Source organism: Xylocopa sonorina, chromosome 5 (assembly GCF_050948175.1).
Source record: "Xylocopa sonorina isolate GNS202 chromosome 5, iyXylSono1_principal, whole genome shotgun sequence".
NCBI lineage: Eukaryota > Metazoa > Arthropoda > Insecta > Hymenoptera > Apidae > Xylocopa > Xylocopa sonorina.
Window position 1 is genome coordinate 4,416,247 of NC_135197.1, and position 18,011 is coordinate 4,434,257.

General features: G+C 38.7%; 2 protein-coding genes across 7 annotated transcripts; one reads left to right on the forward strand and one right to left on the reverse strand.

Annotated features, from left to right (window-relative positions):
- The first annotated feature begins 410 nt into the window (after positions 1-410).
- Positions 411-10,223, forward strand: LOC143424085 (uncharacterized). 3 transcript variants are annotated; one of them, XM_076895899.1, is made up of 6 exons: positions 411-455; positions 7,332-7,728; positions 7,871-8,120; positions 8,745-9,151; positions 9,486-9,770; positions 9,983-10,223. In XM_076895899.1, exons 2-6 carry the CDS (start codon positions 7,408-7,410, stop codon positions 10,172-10,174), a joined length of 1,455 nt encoding a protein of 484 aa, XP_076752014.1. In that variant the 5' UTR covers positions 411-455; positions 7,332-7,407; the 3' UTR covers positions 10,175-10,223. The 3 variants fall into 3 exon arrangements, with proteins under 3 accessions (XP_076752014.1, XP_076752011.1, XP_076752012.1); XM_076895896.1 differs by lacking the exon at positions 411-455 and adding an exon at positions 4,936-4,989; XM_076895897.1 differs by lacking the exon at positions 411-455 and adding an exon at positions 5,821-5,910.
- Positions 10,224-12,116: 1,893 nt separating this feature from the next.
- LOC143423711 (uncharacterized) lies at positions 12,117-17,993 on the reverse strand. 4 transcript variants are annotated; one of them, XM_076895221.1, is made up of 6 exons: positions 17,742-17,993; positions 17,072-17,261; positions 16,658-16,840; positions 16,251-16,500; positions 13,143-13,475; positions 12,117-12,468 (listed from the first exon to the last, which is right to left on the reverse strand). In XM_076895221.1, exons 2-6 carry the CDS (start codon positions 17,258-17,260, stop codon positions 12,176-12,178), a joined length of 1,248 nt encoding a protein of 415 aa, XP_076751336.1. In that variant the 5' UTR covers position 17,261; positions 17,742-17,993; the 3' UTR covers positions 12,117-12,175. The 4 variants fall into 4 exon arrangements, with proteins under 4 accessions (XP_076751336.1, XP_076751335.1, XP_076751333.1 ...); XM_076895220.1 differs by lacking the exons at positions 12,117-12,468; positions 13,143-13,475 and adding an exon at positions 13,830-15,714 and having other exon boundaries at positions 17,742-17,988; XM_076895218.1 differs by lacking the exons at positions 12,117-12,468; positions 13,143-13,475 and adding an exon at positions 13,830-15,717 and having other exon boundaries at positions 17,742-17,987.
- Positions 17,994-18,011: the final 18 nt, after the last annotated feature.

The window sequence follows — 18,011 nt, forward strand, 5'->3', positions numbered from 1 at the left end:
AGCGATTTCTTCGTCGCGCGTTCGAAACTTCCTCGATCGCCGATGTCCCCGTGACATTTTCACCGTTCGCGTGTCGCCGCGTCGCCTAATCGCATTCGATCAGCGTTTCGATATATCGATTGCGCGCCAGTCACGTGACCCAATAGTGGACTCGCATCGAACTTTTAATGAGCGCGGTCGTTACAGATTGATTTAGCTTCGTTCTCCTTTCGGGATACATCTATGTCTCCTTGGCGCGATTTACTGGGAAATCTGCTGAAAATAACAAGGATATTATAGCGATTAATATTTATTTCGTTATCATGCGTGGTTCGATTTTATTTCAACTTAATCTTAACTTGCGCGTGGAATTTTTCAAAGGTTAAAATGGCGGCAAGTTTTAAGCAACTACTTTGCAGTTGTATGAGAAGAGTTTTTTAAAAATTCAAGAGTTCTAATGGAATTCCAGATTACAGGTATGATACGTAGATTATTATTTAATTGCATTAATTTAACATTGAATCCAGTGATGTATTAATCTTATTCAATTCATTCCTCTAAATGTATGATAAGGATCATTGAATTTCTAATGCAAACATATAAAATAAATTTCCAGTCGTCGCATATCGCGTATTTTATAAAAATTAAAAATATCTCTTATCGCACACAAAACTTGCATATAACGTGTATGAAACAGAAATATCCAGTACTAATGAGCATGAATAGTCCACATACAAGTATTATGAATACATAATTAAGCCTTAAATTATTTTAATTACGAAACCTTAGTTCGTTACTATTCGCAGTTCGCATTAAAATATTCTTCGTAGTACACTTAGCCTAGTTTTCTTCTTTAACGCCGCTTGAAAATTGTTACAGCGAACTCACGATGCGCTGGATGATATCTTGCGATTCATTTAATTTTTGTGCGTTAATCAATGCTGCACCCACACTTTGCATAAATTTAAATAATATAAAATCGACCAAATAGAATGAATAAGCACAATCTGTTTCTAATTCTGTCATAGTCTTCACGATTTTTTCGATTCATTTCATACTTTCGTTTGATTAAACCACTTGAAGAAATATCATACGTGTTGTTAGCAATTTTTTACAGTGGTTGGAACTACGAAAATTCGCAAAATGAAAGGAGAAATATTAAGAACTTCTGATCACTTTAATACGCACATGATAAGGAAGCATGGAAGCAACATAACTTTCATTAAAACCACATTCTGTTCTTGTTTTATACAATTTTGCGAAGAAAGTTTAGCTACTCGCATAAAGTAGCGAGAAAACAGATAAAATGTTAAAAAAAGTGCGGTCCACCCCCATATAAAGTGGAATATCATTAATTGGAATTCATGGCCCCTGCAAAAAGGCAGCAATTCGTGCAGTCTGTTGCAAAGGGAATATTTTCATAAAGTAAGAAACCTGGAAACGGTTATTCGAAAACTTTCTTGTAGTTTTTTCACACTTCCAAACTTTAAGTTCAATAAGTTAAAACTCACTAGAGTATTCAGAAGCACGTATTACTATAACGTACGATTCGTATAAATATTATAGAACTTTGTTAATATCTGTTCAAACTCTTCTGAACACCTTTTACATTATTTTTCTAGAAAATACACTATATTTGTATGTTGCAATTTTTTTGTAAGAGTCGAAACTTTCTTTTTCTTCAATTCAGACAAATCAATTTAATAAATCGAGAGGAAAACTAGCATCGGTATTATGATCTTCTTGGCAAAGATGATTCAGATGACAATGATTCCCTTACATAAGTAATTACATCCTGCTATTAAATTTCAGGTTGCACCAAACAATAACACATGGCGTTTATTATTGCGAACCGCGAAATGCAATCTCGCGATCACGCGGCTGTGCATGAATCCCGATAGCTTTAATTCGAGTTATCGTTTAACAGATAATCATTCGGATCATCGACAAGACAAGGTCAGCCAATCATCGTTCAATATGAAGGTCATTTATTTATAAGATGATCGTGAAAATAAAATATACGTAACGTGCAAAATAAATTCGTCGAATAATAGTCAAAGGAAAGGCAAAAATTTTAATACGGTTACGATCACTAAAGGCATTAATTTTTCAATCAATCCTCAACCTAATTACGTTCACTTTTGTACACTTTATTAAGTTTCGTTCCAACTTTTGTCTACTGTCAAATTAATATATTTAAATAGTGTCTAATTAGTGCACTTAAGCAGACCGAAACGCACCATTTCCTACACGGTGACTAATATGAAAGAGGAAGTAATCGCTCGCAGAAATCTCATGAAATCACCCGTTATATCTGATTGCAGTGACCGTATCGATAACGTTATCGCTGATGTACTTCATTTTTACACCTGATCAAGGCCCCTTGACGTCACGCTCATGAATATTCCTATTAAAAAGCGAATTAAAATTCAACTTTTTAGCGGAGCGGCACCGCCACCGAAACAGGTCAACCTTTGACCGAAAAAATCCTCCTGAAAAAATGAAAATCAGCATGTAGTCTCGAATACCCACTTCTATCGATATGTTGAATCTACGGTGGAGAATCGTACCCCTAGACCACAGGCTGACTAATAGAAAATAGCAAAATCAGAAAGACAATCTGCCTCAGCCGCGTTATCACTTGCAGTTCATCCATTTCGCGCAATGGCGCGGCTTTTGCGTCTACCATGTTCCACCGCCGTATTTCAGTGACTTTTCGACTTATCTGCGACACGGAAACGTGCATTTGACTAATTCGTTCTCCATTTCGAAGAGAAAAGAGTGTATTTTAATACGACGCGGCGATTTAGGACAATGTTCGTGAAATAAAATTGTTCTTGCGTGGTAACGAATAGAGCGAGCATGCGATATACATGTAGTGACAGAATGTGCGACTGATGACAGTTAAATGGCATTATCAGAATAATTAATTAGCTCGTCTTTAACTAGCTGTGAATAAAATAGAAATGAATGAAAGATTTGAGTACGATAGAAAAAGATTAAGTGCGATGAAACTCGTACAGCTAAAGCAGTGTTCACGACAGTACTTATCATAAATACCTTTAATCGGTTGCATTTTGTTACAAAATTTCGTGTCACCTGAAAATTTTACAACCTGTCGTTTCATTAAATGTACCTCATAACATTCGCGATACGATCGACACGTGATTTATTCACCTCTAATAATTGACCACGCATCACAATTTTGCACTATTCGATTGCGACCAATATAATCACGCCGGCAAAAATAACGCACGCTGGGAAAAAATGTTATTTTCGTCCAAAAATATGAAACGAAGTTATAGCGCATCAAGATCTGTGCAAATATTTCGTGCAAGCGTTATTAACAAATTCCATTCGTTGTTGGTTTAAATGCTAAAAATAACATGGCGGTTTAATATCCGAATGCAGTTTATTTAAAACTTAACCATTTATTTGTGGAACGATTAATGAGAAATTAATTCAAATGTGAATTAATGAATGGCAACGATGAATACGAAATCTAATTGTTTTGATGATAATAATAATAAACCTGAAATTGCTTTTTGACTGTCGCGTGAAATTATATTCAAACCTTCTTTCACTATATTAGTATCAACTATTGTTCTTTGAGCATCTGGTGTATATTCATTACAATAATTGAAAATTCAAAGTGTAATATCAACGATTTAATGACATTGTAATTTGATACAACATGCAAACATTATCTACAAACTTGGATGACTTGATCAATTCACTTCCGTTGGATCTATTTTCGAAAGTAATATTATACTACAACATTTATGTTAAGAGAAGTGAATTATCTTCTTCACAAATAATTACATGTACTAGTACACGATATTTCTTCTAACTATACTATTAAAATATCCAATCCATTGGAGAGTGCTACAAGTAATAAAATTGAACAGTAATTAAACGCAATTACGTCTTAAGTAAAATGATACAATGCATAATCGTGCCATAACACGTTACCGCACTGCGAGTACCTACTTATGAATTCATGAAAAATTTAAATATGCAGAACAGTACACAGAATGCGCATAACATGAAAAAATATATAAAATATGCAAAACGTAATACCCTTTCGTAATACTTGAAGACTAAAACGGTCCCCCAATTATGACTCATTTCTTTATTTGTATTTACAAGACTATGAGATTCACACAGAACTGTCATAACGTGAGTATATCTCGATCATTACGAAGATAATTTTAACATTTGTACCTTATCCGAACCATCGAAACTTCTCAAACTCTTGTCCCAAAATTATTCATCCCATTCGATAGACGGTCTTATCGTTCACCACCATCAGAAGCACCGCATTCAAAAATATTCGAAACCGACGCGAATACGATAGATTTCGGGTGTTTACAAAACAATTCCTCCGATAAGGATAGCCTCTGTTTGCTCTGGTATCTGCCAGATTCGAATTACCACTGGTTTCGTTCATTTGTTCGCAAGAAATATGTATAGCAAATACCGTGAGTGTCGTGGGTCATCGGGTTATCGAGAGAGAACGCGATCCCGCAAATACGTCACCGGGTGCATCAGTAAGAATTGATTGCCGGCTATCGCAATATTTATTTAGGCCATATCGAAAACAAACAGAGGCATTCATCACTAGGCGAACCGTGTTATAACCGGGGGGAAAAATGTGGCACGGGTCAGTGCGTGCTCGGTCGCGGAGCTGAACGAGATTTAGTGTTTGCACGCGTATTTCGTCCCGAAGACGATGAAATTTCGTCGAGGTGATCGTAACTCTGTTCCTCGATCTAATTGCGTCCATTTCTCTCTCGTCGTAACGAAATAACATTACGCGCATATTTGCGCGAGTAACTTAATGTAACACGCCAACGTGTAATCTGAATAAAGTCGACAGTGATAAGCGAGTGTCAGCGGCGTGAAGCGAAACTAATCGTATAGTTGTGTTTGGAAACAGTGCTTCGACACATCGGACGACGTTCTAACCCATATTTAATACTTGTCGAAGGAAATAATGGAGAAATCTAGGTGAGAATTAATCCGTGTGTTATACGTAAGAAATATCTGTTTCGTTTTTGGGTATCTGTCCTTATTGCACGATTGTTAATATGAAATAAACAAGATCTTTCTCAAGCAACTCCAAATTTCGTGACTACTTGACCTAAAGATAACGTATACCCAATAACAGATAATGGTGTACCAAAAAACTACTTTCGAGCAACGAACACTTTCCCAATTTAGACTTTAATTAAAACTCTCACGTTAAATAGCCACAAATTGCCACAAGATAATTAGTCTCTCGACTGTTCTTCGAAACACACGCGTACATACTTCCCATTCACCGCTGCCACAGATTCACCGCACAACGATCCATCCAAGAGTCCACACAAATGCAAACTAACCGCGACACGTGTACAAATCTCATCCTCGCCGTGCTGTCCGCTTCTACGACGAATCTAATCACCGTCCTCGGCGAATCAATCCCGGGACCAGCGAAATTCAGCGAAATTCAAAGGGCACGCGACGGTAATCGACAGCAGGTCGCTCTAGAACGGCACTGAACGAGCCGACGATGAAACGTACGCGCCGGAAAGGAGCCGTGGCGTCCGGTTATTAAATTAGCGTCCCCATGGCGACTGGTGGTCAAGGAAATCGGCTCGCAGAGACAGTTGAAGTGCAACGGCGCTTCGTAACGCCTCCAAACTGACGCGTCGTGTCACGCGAGGGAAGAAGAGTCGCGAAACGACCCTTATTCTCGCGCCACGGACCGGAACCAAGCTCCGCGTCCTCGATAGCGGAGGAACTGCTGAGGAACGACGGACGTCGATTCGACGCGGATCCACGCGTACCGCGTTCGTCGATCGGTCGATTATCGTTGGTTTTAAACGCTCTCGGATACACGACAAGCCTTCGTCACGTCCCCATTGCCCGTACAGAAGCCGAGCAAGTGTACGTATAATAGCTTAACCGCTGCTGGATTCCCTCGTGCACCCTTCGCCCGAGATACGCGACCCTCTTGTTTCCGACTCGTGGCTTTATTATTTTTCCCGGTCCGGTGCCAGTGTCGCGCACGGTTTATCGGTGAAATAACGTTCGAAATGGTGAGGAAAGGACGGTTGTTTCTTTTCCTTTGTGTATGTGTGTGTGTGTGTGGGTGTGTGTATGTGCACATGCCTTGGAGGTAGAGTGACCCGGATACCGTATCGTGGATCGGCGATCGCACGATTTTTCTGTAAACGATCGATTATTTTTATAATTCGTACGTTCGTGATTTTCTATTCTTTTTTTATTCGAGGGATTTATTACGTTATTCCTCTGGAGGCTTTAATAGCTGCGGAATCGTTGTTGTGGTATAATTGATAAAGTGTCTGGTATCAGGCATTCCTTTCCGATTAAAATAGAAAGGCGAACAATGTAAAATGCGTGAATGATAGCGCGCTGAATATTCCAGTCGTACCGGAAGTTTTTTTCTCGGCATTGTACTTTGTAATAGATTTGTAAGAGATAATTCGTTTGTATTTATTTTCGGTTGGATCTGCGCGTAACACGTGTGACGAACGTATCTCTTAATTTTATTTCGTTCATTTATTGCGCACGTGGATTATTAACGACAGAAGAGGCAAAGTGCAGAGTTCGTTACGCTTTAGATAATGGTAGCGGTCATTGCATCGATTCTCCGGCTTTTAATTTAGAGTCCATTAATTTCTTTCGCTCAATGGGTAATGGTTTTAGCGACGCGAAGATCGTAACAGCTAAAAACAGACTCGATTTAGTTTGGCTCTAAAGTGGCATTTTACTCGGTCACGTATCCGGTTAGGTTGCACGACACACGTCGAAATGACAAATGGAAATTAACCGGAGGAGTTTGTACCGTGATTCGTCACGTGAAAGTCGCATAAATTAACACTATAGAAATGGTGAATCGAAATTATTAGTAGAAATCCGTGAAGCGCGTCGAGGGCTTTGGTAAAAATTACAACGAAGCGTAAATTTCGCGTTCGGAGAGAGTCGAGCGAGTAGTTGTTGAGAGTGAAAAGTTGAATGGGGGTCTTTAACGATATGTAAATAATATAATCGTGTGACAATGGCACCGCGTTACAGATGAACGCACAGTAATTCCTGGGTAATGTCGAGGGCAGGGAACGTGAAATGGAAACGGAATCGTTTTGATGCAATTCTGTATGATCAGCGTCGTGAAACATCATTTCTGATCCTTCAAAAGAGAAATAATATTTGAAAAAGTGTCGCGTTTCGTTTGCAACTTATTTTATGAAAACTAAGTTGAAACTACGTTCAACTGTGTCAGATCTCGCTGAAAGTGCAATCGAAAAATTCCCAGTCGACTTTCATTCCTATTTCTTTCATTTCAGATTTAATTTAACCCGTCGCACTTCGACGGAATTCGAAAATCAGTGGAGAAAAGTGGCGTCGTCAAATTTGTCCACGATGTTCTGCCTGAAAGGGAGAAACAACAGCGACGCGGCAAAGTTCAGCGGATTACTGAAGCAAGATGAGTTCGGATGGTGGTTAAACGATGAGGACGATTTAAAGACGTCAAGATCCGCTCGGAGCAAAGACTGCCAGTCTTTAGAGTCGTCCGAATCGATGCTCTCCTGCATCGACTCGGATGACAGCGAGAACTACTTCCTCGCACAGGAATTCAAACAGGAATCGAACGATAACGGCGAGAAAATAGAGCTGACATCTTTAATTCACGAGGATTTGGACGTGAACCTCATAGAACAAGATGCACTTAGAAAGGAATCGGTAAGCAGATCCAAATTGTCTCTCAAAAGGTTCTGTGACTTTAAACTCTCTTACCAAATAGAAAGACCAAAGTTACGATTTAATTTTCTGCGATGAAAGAAGAAACACTAATCAGAGATTTCAGAGATGGTTGAAATTACAGGAACTGACGCCGTTTCCAGCGGAAGGCACGAAGAGATACGCGAACGATCTGAAACCGAAGTCGCACGCATCGCATGGCGTCTGTTACACACCGGAAAGGCTGGTCAGGTCTCAGGAGTACCGAATATTAGCCCCATCACCACGGTACTTATCCATCTCTCAGGCGAAGCTCGTGCCAGAAAACGAAGACTCGGCGAAGACCCTTAACTGCCGGCGGCGATTGAACTATCTTATCGACTCGAAGCAAGTTGGTGGGTAGTCGGTCGTTCGAGAAGACGAAAAGAGATTGGCCTTGTGTGTGTGTGTATGGCATTTCGACACACGCGGAACCTGCAATACGCGGATCGCAAACTTGTCTCCGCGCGAGGCTGTCTGTCAGCTAACTTGAATCTAACCCGGCCATTGTGTCTGACCTAGTAAAGTTCCGCGGTCTACCGATATGTGAAATCGACTCGCCTCATGCTCATTAAACGTACTTTCGTTTCTGTGCGTGTTAAACTTGCCCTGCGATGCTCCGCGATACGCAGGAATCGCATGTCGTGATGGCACGCGTGCACTTCCGATTAGACCTTCGAATTACTTCGATGCGGTTCAAGATTTCTATTGATTATAACTGCATTCGTGTAATTAACAAAGCTTGAGCGTTAAATTTTTCAATACTTAGACGAGATTTGTCTATGGTAGACATGATTAATGAAAACAGTAATTCGGCTGTGCATTTCTTACACCATCTAAATTTAATAATATTTATCTTAGAATAGACGCGGATAGAAATAACGATGAAGCGAAGGATTATATAAAATTAGTTAGATTCTCTTAGAGTGAATCGAATTGAGAATTCCTTATAACAGAATGATCATTGTACCTTTCATCAGATGTAACGGAGCTGAAAGTCCTGCTGGAGCCTAGATCGAAGGAGATAGCGGAGCCAATGGTCGGTTCGTATCACTGGAAAAATTCGAGACGGGTCTGCCACGACGACGATGCGCCGAGAAGCGACGAAAACGTGCCGGCAAGCGGCGACACTCTGAACGCATGCGATCGTGATAAACCGAACGGCTCGCGAACGCCTGACTTGATCGGCAAGAGATCCAGTTACGAAAGGTTGAACGTCGCATGGGAGGACTGCGAGAAAATGGGGACACGCAGCTCCTCGTTAGAGGACACTTCCGGTATCCAGAGTAATGACTGGAGCTCGGACACGCACAGCGACCAGCAAAACGCTCCTCTCTGCCTCTGCGACGAACTGGCGACCACCAATTACAAGCTAAACACCACACAGGTTTCGATTCTTTTAATTATCAGTATACATAGCAGACGAGAGGTTCAGATTTCGTGTCAAGCTGGTTGAATCGACCAAATAGTGATGTCAAATTGGTGAATCAAAGTGTCCTGGTGAAACTTCGTTAAAATTTGATTAAACGATTGGTGAACAAATGTGTACGAATGTAGTGAAAGCTTTGAGTAAACGTTAAAAGCGAATCTATGAAGAAAACAAGTGTTTCTCTTTCTGTCGCTTTGTTTTTTTTTTTAATTTTCTGGTTTAACTCGTTTAGCTGGCATTAATAAAAATGAGATAATTTTTTGTTACTCCAATGTTATGTTTTGTTTCATAGGAACGATGTCCCGACATCAACGAGGTGGTATCGATACTCGGGGTGCTCGACACGAATCCTGAGAAAGCAGCGATTCTTCTCGAAGAGGATCGTTTTTGTGACAGTACGTCATCGCATGATCAACTGACCAGGCTGGCCCTGGCTATCGAAACCGACTCGAACGTGCCCGGAGACCTGGAAAAGCCAGAATACTTAGTCAAGCATCTACGTAACAAAGTACAAAAACTCCAAGCCAACAGCAAGGATATTTATAGAGACATATCTGATCTCCGCAAAAGTTTCCAGGTACTAATTTTTAAAGTTACGCCGTTTAAGCTAAAAGTTTTGCCGCAGACGAAGTCATCTGAAAAATAGAAAAGAAAGAGTTTGAACTTTTAAAATGCTTGTAATAGTACAAATATATTATACATCTTTACCTTCGAATTTGAGAATATTGAATCCAGCAATTTTCTACGCTAAATTCATCCACAGAACATTCTTGTCTTTTAATTTTCCAGTGTGATGAACAGAAAATGGCCGATATCTCGTCCAGCACGGCCAAGCTGCGACAGGACGTTCACGAGCTGCGATATCTGGACGACCTTTTGAATCTCCTGCAAGGAGAATTGGAGAGGATTTCCAGAAGGAATTGGCCATTCGTTATAGGGCGTACGGATCATCATTCGGAGGAAATGAATCTCATCGTCTGAATGATACGAGTCGCTTCGATAGTGTCGGTAGAACTAAATGAAAAGAAAAGAGAGGAAGCATGAACGGAGGTTTTTTCGTGATTATACCTTGTTACATAAAGAGGAGACGCAGTTAGATATTTGTTTGTAATACACGAGCACGTTAAAAGCATTTCACTGCCATTGTTGATCCACGTGAACGTATAGTCGCAGGATGGATTTGCATACAAATTTACATACAAGTCGCTTCTACAAAATAAGTCGTTCCGTAACGTTCGAGATCGAGCAATCCCAACGATCGCACGAGACTTTGTTCGTTTGCGCAAATCGGAATTCCATTCCATAAGGCGTCGTTCCTGAATAAATTTTATTTTGAAAGTGTATAATATATTTTTATACGTGTCTATACAATGGATAATTTTTATTTTGTAATTTTGTTATTGAAGCCTCTCGAAAGCCAGCCCGATCAACTCTGTGAAAATTAATCGCTCGATTTCTGCGATGTTAATTCATGTCACGCAACATTTTATTCGTAACATTTCTCTCCGTCAATTTAATTCAATAATATAAGTTCATGGAAGGTGGGTTTAATGGTTTTTTTGAGTTCTGAGGATCTCGTTTAATAATTTAACATACAAAATCCTCGTATTTATTATTGTTGAACGAACGTTGCCAGTATTAGCATTAGTACTTAAATCGCACGATGTACCGCAGGCAGGTGTCGTTATAATTAACACCCAGAGCAGGCACTGTATTTCGCTAACGTTAACATAAAATTATAGGAACATTCATCTTAGTTACCACAAATATTCGCAATTATTAATTTAAGATAATAATGTAGCCAAATAGGCGAAGTTAATCGAATAGAAATTCGTTCATATACGTTTATTCTGAGATCGAGGTATTGCATGAGAATCTGACGGCACACAATTTGATTTTTTTTTATTTCTATACGTCGTACATCAAATATTTAAATTGTCGATACGCTTCTGTTTGTAAAATTATACCTGTTGGTTGTACACTCGAAAGATAAATGAAATATTGTGAAGTGTCATACTAGTTTTATGCAGATTTGTATCGGTTTTCAATTTTAGATAAAATATTTTGATATAGGTAAATAATTATTGAATAAACCTGTTATATTTATATTTGAAATTTCAATATGAATGTAAATATTAATAAAGAATTCTTTAATAAAATCGTGTCTACTTGTCTCGCATCAACTTTCAACGAAATATCCAACAAGGATAGAAGAAAATCATTTTTTACACTTATAGCCTTTATTTTTACGTTCGATGCATTTTTCATATTTTAATATAATCCTCTCCGTCGTAAAAGTTATTCGCAATTCTTAATTCATTCACCGTTTACTTAAAACGCTTTACGTGTATTATCCTTGGTTCAGAGATTATTCAGTGATACATGTAAATGGATGACAAGTATCATATTACATATTTAAACAAACGAAGGATTACATTTATTTCAAAGTGGACGGATATAATTAATTCTGGCAAATAAATGACATTCGTCACAAGAATCTAGAAAGGATAAGCTTCCAACTTTCGTATCATGCAACTCTACTGTCCCCGGATAGCAAACACGGAAGTCTGTCCACGCGAGAGGAGTGCGTCTGATTCTACTGATTTCATTAAAAGAACGCGCGACGAAGCGGTGGACTAGTAACAGCTGATCTACTTGTTTAAGTAGAACTGTGCCGCATTAAACAGCCGCGGCACACAGTAGTAAGACCAGTAAAGCCAGAGTCGCTGATTACAGCTCAATCTCGTTTTTTAGCGATACCTTCAACTATCTGCACCTTTTTAAATCAGAAAACAGTTCATAAATTATACATGCACGTATCAAAATATACAGTTTGAAAGCACGTTAACTCGTCCTCCGAATATTCCAGTTGTTAAATACTATACGACGTGATAGAAGACGATCGTTCTTTATAATAATACAGTCTTCAATTTCAACAATTAATTAAGGAAATGAAATGATGGATTAATTCACTGAAACAAATTATGCGTCGTCCGTGCGCTGTGATTGCTTGATGTGCTGCCTCGATGAGTCATGGTATGCGATACCAGCTCGCAACATTTCTCCGTGTCGAAACACGTCGTGCGGAGAGGACAGAGAAGGCAAAGATGATAGTGACGGTAACAAACAATTTAGCATACTGGCACTACCGTCCGACGAGTAGACCCCGTTGTTGGCAGAGGTGATAGAAGCTGTGCTCGAGCTTGACGCGGTGACCAGGGCTGAGCTTGCACTTTGATCACCGACTCCCAGTGCACCTAGTCCTATTAAACTTCCTGTTTACAAAGTTACAAGAACAAACTATAAAAACTTGTGAAAGTTCTTCTCGCTTTACCTGCGTACTTCTTTACTGACGGTCTTTCGAACATATCGATCGAACTTTACTATTCTTTTAATCGTTATTGAAAGAAATTAACGCAAAATCAATTGAATAGCTGACCGTTGTATAACACTCGAAATGAAAATGTAACGCTACAAAAGAAATAAAAAAAAATATATGATTAATAATTTGTTTAACATAAACGCTTGTACTTTTTTCTGCTTGTCGAATTACATTCGCAATACAGTAACTAAAAACTAACTTACAATTTCGTGAGACTTAGTGAGAAATAAATTAAAATGTACAAATGCTTCATTGTAATCCCTAATTAGTTCTCGCTATACACATAACTGATACAGTAAATTAATAGTAAATAAACATCCTACAGTTACAGAAAATTTAATACCACAGGAAGATCGATACAATAATACTTCTTTCTTTCCTTCAATATAAAACGCCAAACTATACCTTTGCTTAATTGCACATACATTCAGTACTCTGATTAAAACATAAATTATAATACGTACACGCGTACATATAATTTCGATTACTCATCATCGATCAACTTTCGGAAGTACAATTGTATCGATCGATCCTCGTCCTTTCTAGCTGAGGCTGCAAAGCATTCACCTGCGAGGCCGACACTTGATGCACCGGGACTGACCGTTGAGGCAATGGACAAAGACGTTAACGTCGACAGATCCGTGCCCTCTACGGCTCTTGAGTAATCGGTTCTGGTCATATGCGGCGAACAAATCGATGCCAGCGTAGATCGTACGAGATCGCTACTCCTATCGGTTCTCCGGTGTCTCGCGTGGAGACCGCATTTATTATTGCTACCAGCCCCGAAATGTAGAAGCTCTAAATGCCTCCTCAAATTTCGCGACTGTCGCAAAATCGCTCCGCAAAGTGGACAAGACGTTGGCTGATCGGACATGCCCCGTGTTTTCGACAATCCGTCTCCTAGAAGTAATTCCATCAAGTCTGTACACATCCAAAGACACGTCGAGGAAGAATGATTACGAGGGTGTAATCGGGCGAACTTCCGCCCTGAACGGACATTCTACATATTTATCGTTCTGATTCTCTTGTCGCTAAAACGATAATGCTTAGCGCGGACCTAGATGCATACTTGGCGGAACTATGCTTAAACTATTCTGAAATAACGTTCTGTGTTGTACTGGTGGTAGTCAAAGATTTGCAGAGAGTGCATTTTATTTGAAGAAAAAAGTTAAGATATTGGCGAGGAGTAGAAACTTTCGAAAAATTGTTTTTATTACAGTTTGTATATAATGGTATATTCAAAATTTGAAAGGGAGAGGAGTAGCTTAGAATAATGTCTAAAACACCTTCCACCAACTTGTATCTAGATCTGTGATAGGCATAAAATCGAATTGCGATTCCATAAATGTTAATTAATAATTATAAATAAAAATGATTACGTACAAAATAGATGACGTACGAAGAATATATGCAAAAGCAACTCGAAGAGCTATGGCCTATATGGAGACTTTTTATTTAAAAGTATAAATTCTATAATAAAGTAAACCATTTCTACCACGTTGAGCGACTTTATTACTTATTTGTTAGTTAGGTATACCGTTAACATAATTCAGAGGACGTCGATTTTTACACCTACAAATTTATTGATATTCTAAATGAAATGCATGCCAATAGCTAAAATCGTAAAAATGAATAAGTCCGCCAATTAACGATACCTCCTTTCGCGACAGTAATGACAAGATACGAAAATTTTTTTGTATGCTCGTAAAAAGAAACAATTCGGTTCGTATTTACACTTTAATATTGTCATTAATGTCACATTCTTAAAGCATGTATACATATATATATGTATAATCGACAGAATTCCAAATTCTACTTACGCGTACATGTGATGTTAAAATACTAATCCGATATTTTATTGGCAAAAAGAAGAAAAGAAGAAACTGAGAAAAAATAGGCTACGAGGATAAATTTATAATTCAATAAGTTTATATAAAACTGATCATACATAGTTATTGAATAAGTGAACGTTTGAAAGTTATCGAAAATTCACATTTTGCGATACTCTTACCACCACTCGCGCTATACCTAATTTTTGTCATCCGACTGCTATCCCTTTTAACCCTAAAGATACTGCTCTTAACTTACTAATAAGGAAGAGTTCTGTAACTCTTCAAATGAATTTTAAACATTTCTAAATTTCTCTCAAATTAACTTCGACCTGAATCGATAAAGAAGAAACTCGATTGCCGAATCAAAATAGTAGTATGAGATAAACTATACAAATGAGATGTAACAATCAATACATCCTGACAAACTTTACAATACAATGTCAGTCCATGTTTCCCTTAAACAACACAAACAAGTAGTATTAACATAAATTTTTATAAGTACGCTGAAACGATGAATAAAAAAAACAATAAAAAAAATTCGTCGCTAGTTTAAATTTGTAACGTACAATGAATCAGCAGATACAAAACAAAGTAATCTCTGAATCACAATAACAGAATCGAACGATTCTGTTCGCGTCGAGCCCATTTATTCAATCTTTTCCTATACATTCATCTAGCGATAGTAGGCGACGGTACGTTGCTCTGGGACGAAACAACGTTCGACCCGTGCGACGTTGGCGAGGGAAGCGGACTGGGCTTACAAATAATTTGCTCACAGGTACTACTACCACTGTCAGTTCCGTATGTCAAAGACTGTTCACTGTAAGTGGACAACTCGACCTCGGGCTTTATGTCTAGCATCATAGCGTCTGCTGGGGAACTCTGAACCGGATTACTAGAAAATCGATATTTGCAAGATGATAACAGGTGTCTACGTAAATTTCTCGCCTGTCGTAACGTCGCGCCGCAGAGTGGACAAACGCCCGGACAGTCGGATGCGCCGCGTATTTTCGACAAGTTCATATTGCCAGTAAGTCCACAGGAGGCCGTTCCAGCGGTTGTACCCTGACTGACTAACGGTAGCGGTATACCAGGAGGGAAACCCATGTTTAGAGGACCGGGGAATTGCGGTATATGTAGCGGAGAGTATGGCTGCATTGGCATTAAAGTGTGAAGATGCGTTTCATTGTCCGATATTTGATCCTGATGCGGCGTTGCTTGGGAATTTTCCGTAGATACCGGCTGCGCTTCTTGAGCACGTGGCGAGTGACAACTCCGGTGATTCGAATATTCCAACCGATCGTTCGCTGCTAACAGACACAAACACAATATTACCATGCAGGGCTGAACTGATTTGTTTTACGCATCTGAAATCTCTGAATTGATGAGTAACAGTACGATACGATCGATTATAGACGCAGTTCAACCCGATTGATGGTTGTGCTTGTGTCCGTTCTAAATATGCAAAAACTTGGAAGATACTTTAAACATTTATGGATCATACTCCAAGAACACATTGTTAAGTGACGAAAATAATATATAGCGGACACAGAACACAAGTGGTATCGCGTATCCATTGTTGTTTACATTTTGCTTACCAAACTGATCATTAAATATATGTAACAATGTAATGATCAACTCAGTTTAATGTGCAATATAAAAATAAATAAACAAACTGAAAATCCAGATTAAATCTAGATCAAGTAATAATAGAATAATATTTCTTATTAATAAAATAAATATTTAAATGCAAAATTAAGATTTAAATATGTATTTTCGACAAGTTTAACAAGTACAATGATTATAAAATGTATTGCTATGCGTACTACTGAATATCTCTTACCTGTATCATCACCGTGTTCTGTATTATCTTCATCTTTATGATCATAATTAGCTGACCGACTATTATCACTTCCATCTGCAGGCCTATTTTCATTATCAGCAGTGCTAGCATTGCGAGGCCATTTCCCTGAGGACGAGGAAGATTTTCTCCTTTTCTTTCTTCGTTTAAGGGGAAAATACGGGCTAATTGTTTCTTTCGATATAGCTTCGTTTGCTGTTGGTATTGCTGACATGGGTACCTCCTCCCCATTCTAAATAAGTAAAACAATTAATTAAGATTTTTGAATGAGTTTTAAAACGGGTAGTACAGGAATAAAAAGTTACTCTCAATGCTTTACATCCAAAGTAACCTTCTACCCAATTATAACATACTGTATAAATAAGAATGAAATGTAAAAAACTGCATACTTCAGTCATTATAGTAGGTGGTGTTAATCCATGAATGCAAAGGCAGTGAGCAGCTTGAAGCAGTGAAGGTAGTTGCGAAGGTTCCACACTCACTTCACCACGATACACAAACTCCAATAACGATTCCAAATCATCTGCTCCTATGCCAGCTAGCATAACTACCGGATGCTGGCATGGTGTGCTCTGTTCATAGAAAACGGAAATATGAAACGATTGAAACGTTACAAAATTCTAGATCGCATACCAGGAAACATTCAAAGATACTGCCGAATATAATACTAAATGATATGATATAAATGCACATTTTTCTCAACTATAAAATCAGTCTATAGTTTTCTCAGACTGCAAGATTTTCAAAACAAATTTTATCGCACACAAGCCTTTCAAATGTACTAGGAAAAGAAATATGAAAACCTTTAGCAAATCTAATAAAAATGGACTAGCTGCACATAGGACTATCTTATGTGCAGGAAAAATGCGTCCACCAGCAGCTAGCGTAACATCGACCAAATCTCCGTGACCTCTTAATAACTGCACAGCAGATGCCAACGATGAACTAAATTCTCCCCAGGAGAGGCTGTACAGTTGGCCGCTGCTTCCCATTCTAAACAACAAATTATATACAGATGAAACAAAGCTCCCACGGGATATTATAAAATATCTTTATACTATATGCAGCAATAACAAATCAGTGTCTCCATATTGTTATGATACTGAACATATCATAGTGTTTGACAAAGAAAGTAACAGGAATCAAACGTACACGCGATTACGTGATACAGCAACGTGTAGAAACGAAGTTAATAAGGATTCGAGAGAATTGACCACTAACGGTAACGATACGTATACTCGTCTCCCCTGTCCACATTCTCTTAATTAGTACCCCCACCCCTAAAAATATGATCACGGCGTCGTCTGAAAGTTAACCTATATATAACAAAACCTTGCGCCACGGAAAAGAATCGAAATATGAAAGAAAACCAGACGACTGCGGCTTAACTGAGTAGCGAGTGAGTACTTATTCTGATACGAGACACAAAGGGATTAAGGGAATCCAGCCACAATGTAATAAAGGACTACTCACGTTGAGTTAAAGTTTATCGCTATAAATTGCACGTTGTGTTACAACAAACTGCGTTCAATTCGTTGTTAGCACGTTATAGGAACAAGAGTTACGGCTCTGCGCCCGTACTTTTACCAAATAATTGCCTCCTACGGGCCGGATATACGTGCAATTTAAAAAATGAAATTCAAATACTGTCAGAAATTATCGTGCACGTCACATTTTACGAGATTGTGCTGCCACCACATTACCATCGAGGAAGACACGTCTAATGAACTCGAGGGAGAGCTT

Excerpts from the sequence above, each read along its gene's own strand:
- LOC143424085 (XM_076895896.1), top strand. Across the intron at positions 8,121-8,744 it reads TATCGACTCGAAGCAAGTTG|ATGTAACGGAGCTGAAAGTC; the intron begins GTGGGTAGTCGG and ends ACCTTTCATCAG. Across the intron at positions 9,771-9,982 it reads ATCTCCGCAAAAGTTTCCAG|TGTGATGAACAGAAAATGGC; the intron begins GTACTAATTTTT and ends TTAATTTTCCAG.
- LOC143423711 (XM_076895218.1), bottom strand. The coding sequence starts at position 17,260 with ATGGGAAGCAGCGGCCAACTGTACAGCCTCTCCTGGGGAGAATTTAGT. Across the intron at positions 16,501-16,657 it reads CACCTACTATAATGACTGAA|AATGGGGAGGAGGTACCCAT; the intron begins GTATGCAGTTTT and ends TTACTTATTTAG. Across the intron at positions 15,718-16,250 it reads AGAACACGGTGATGATACAG|CAGCGAACGATCGGTTGGAA; the intron begins GTAAGAGATATT and ends TGTGTCTGTTAG.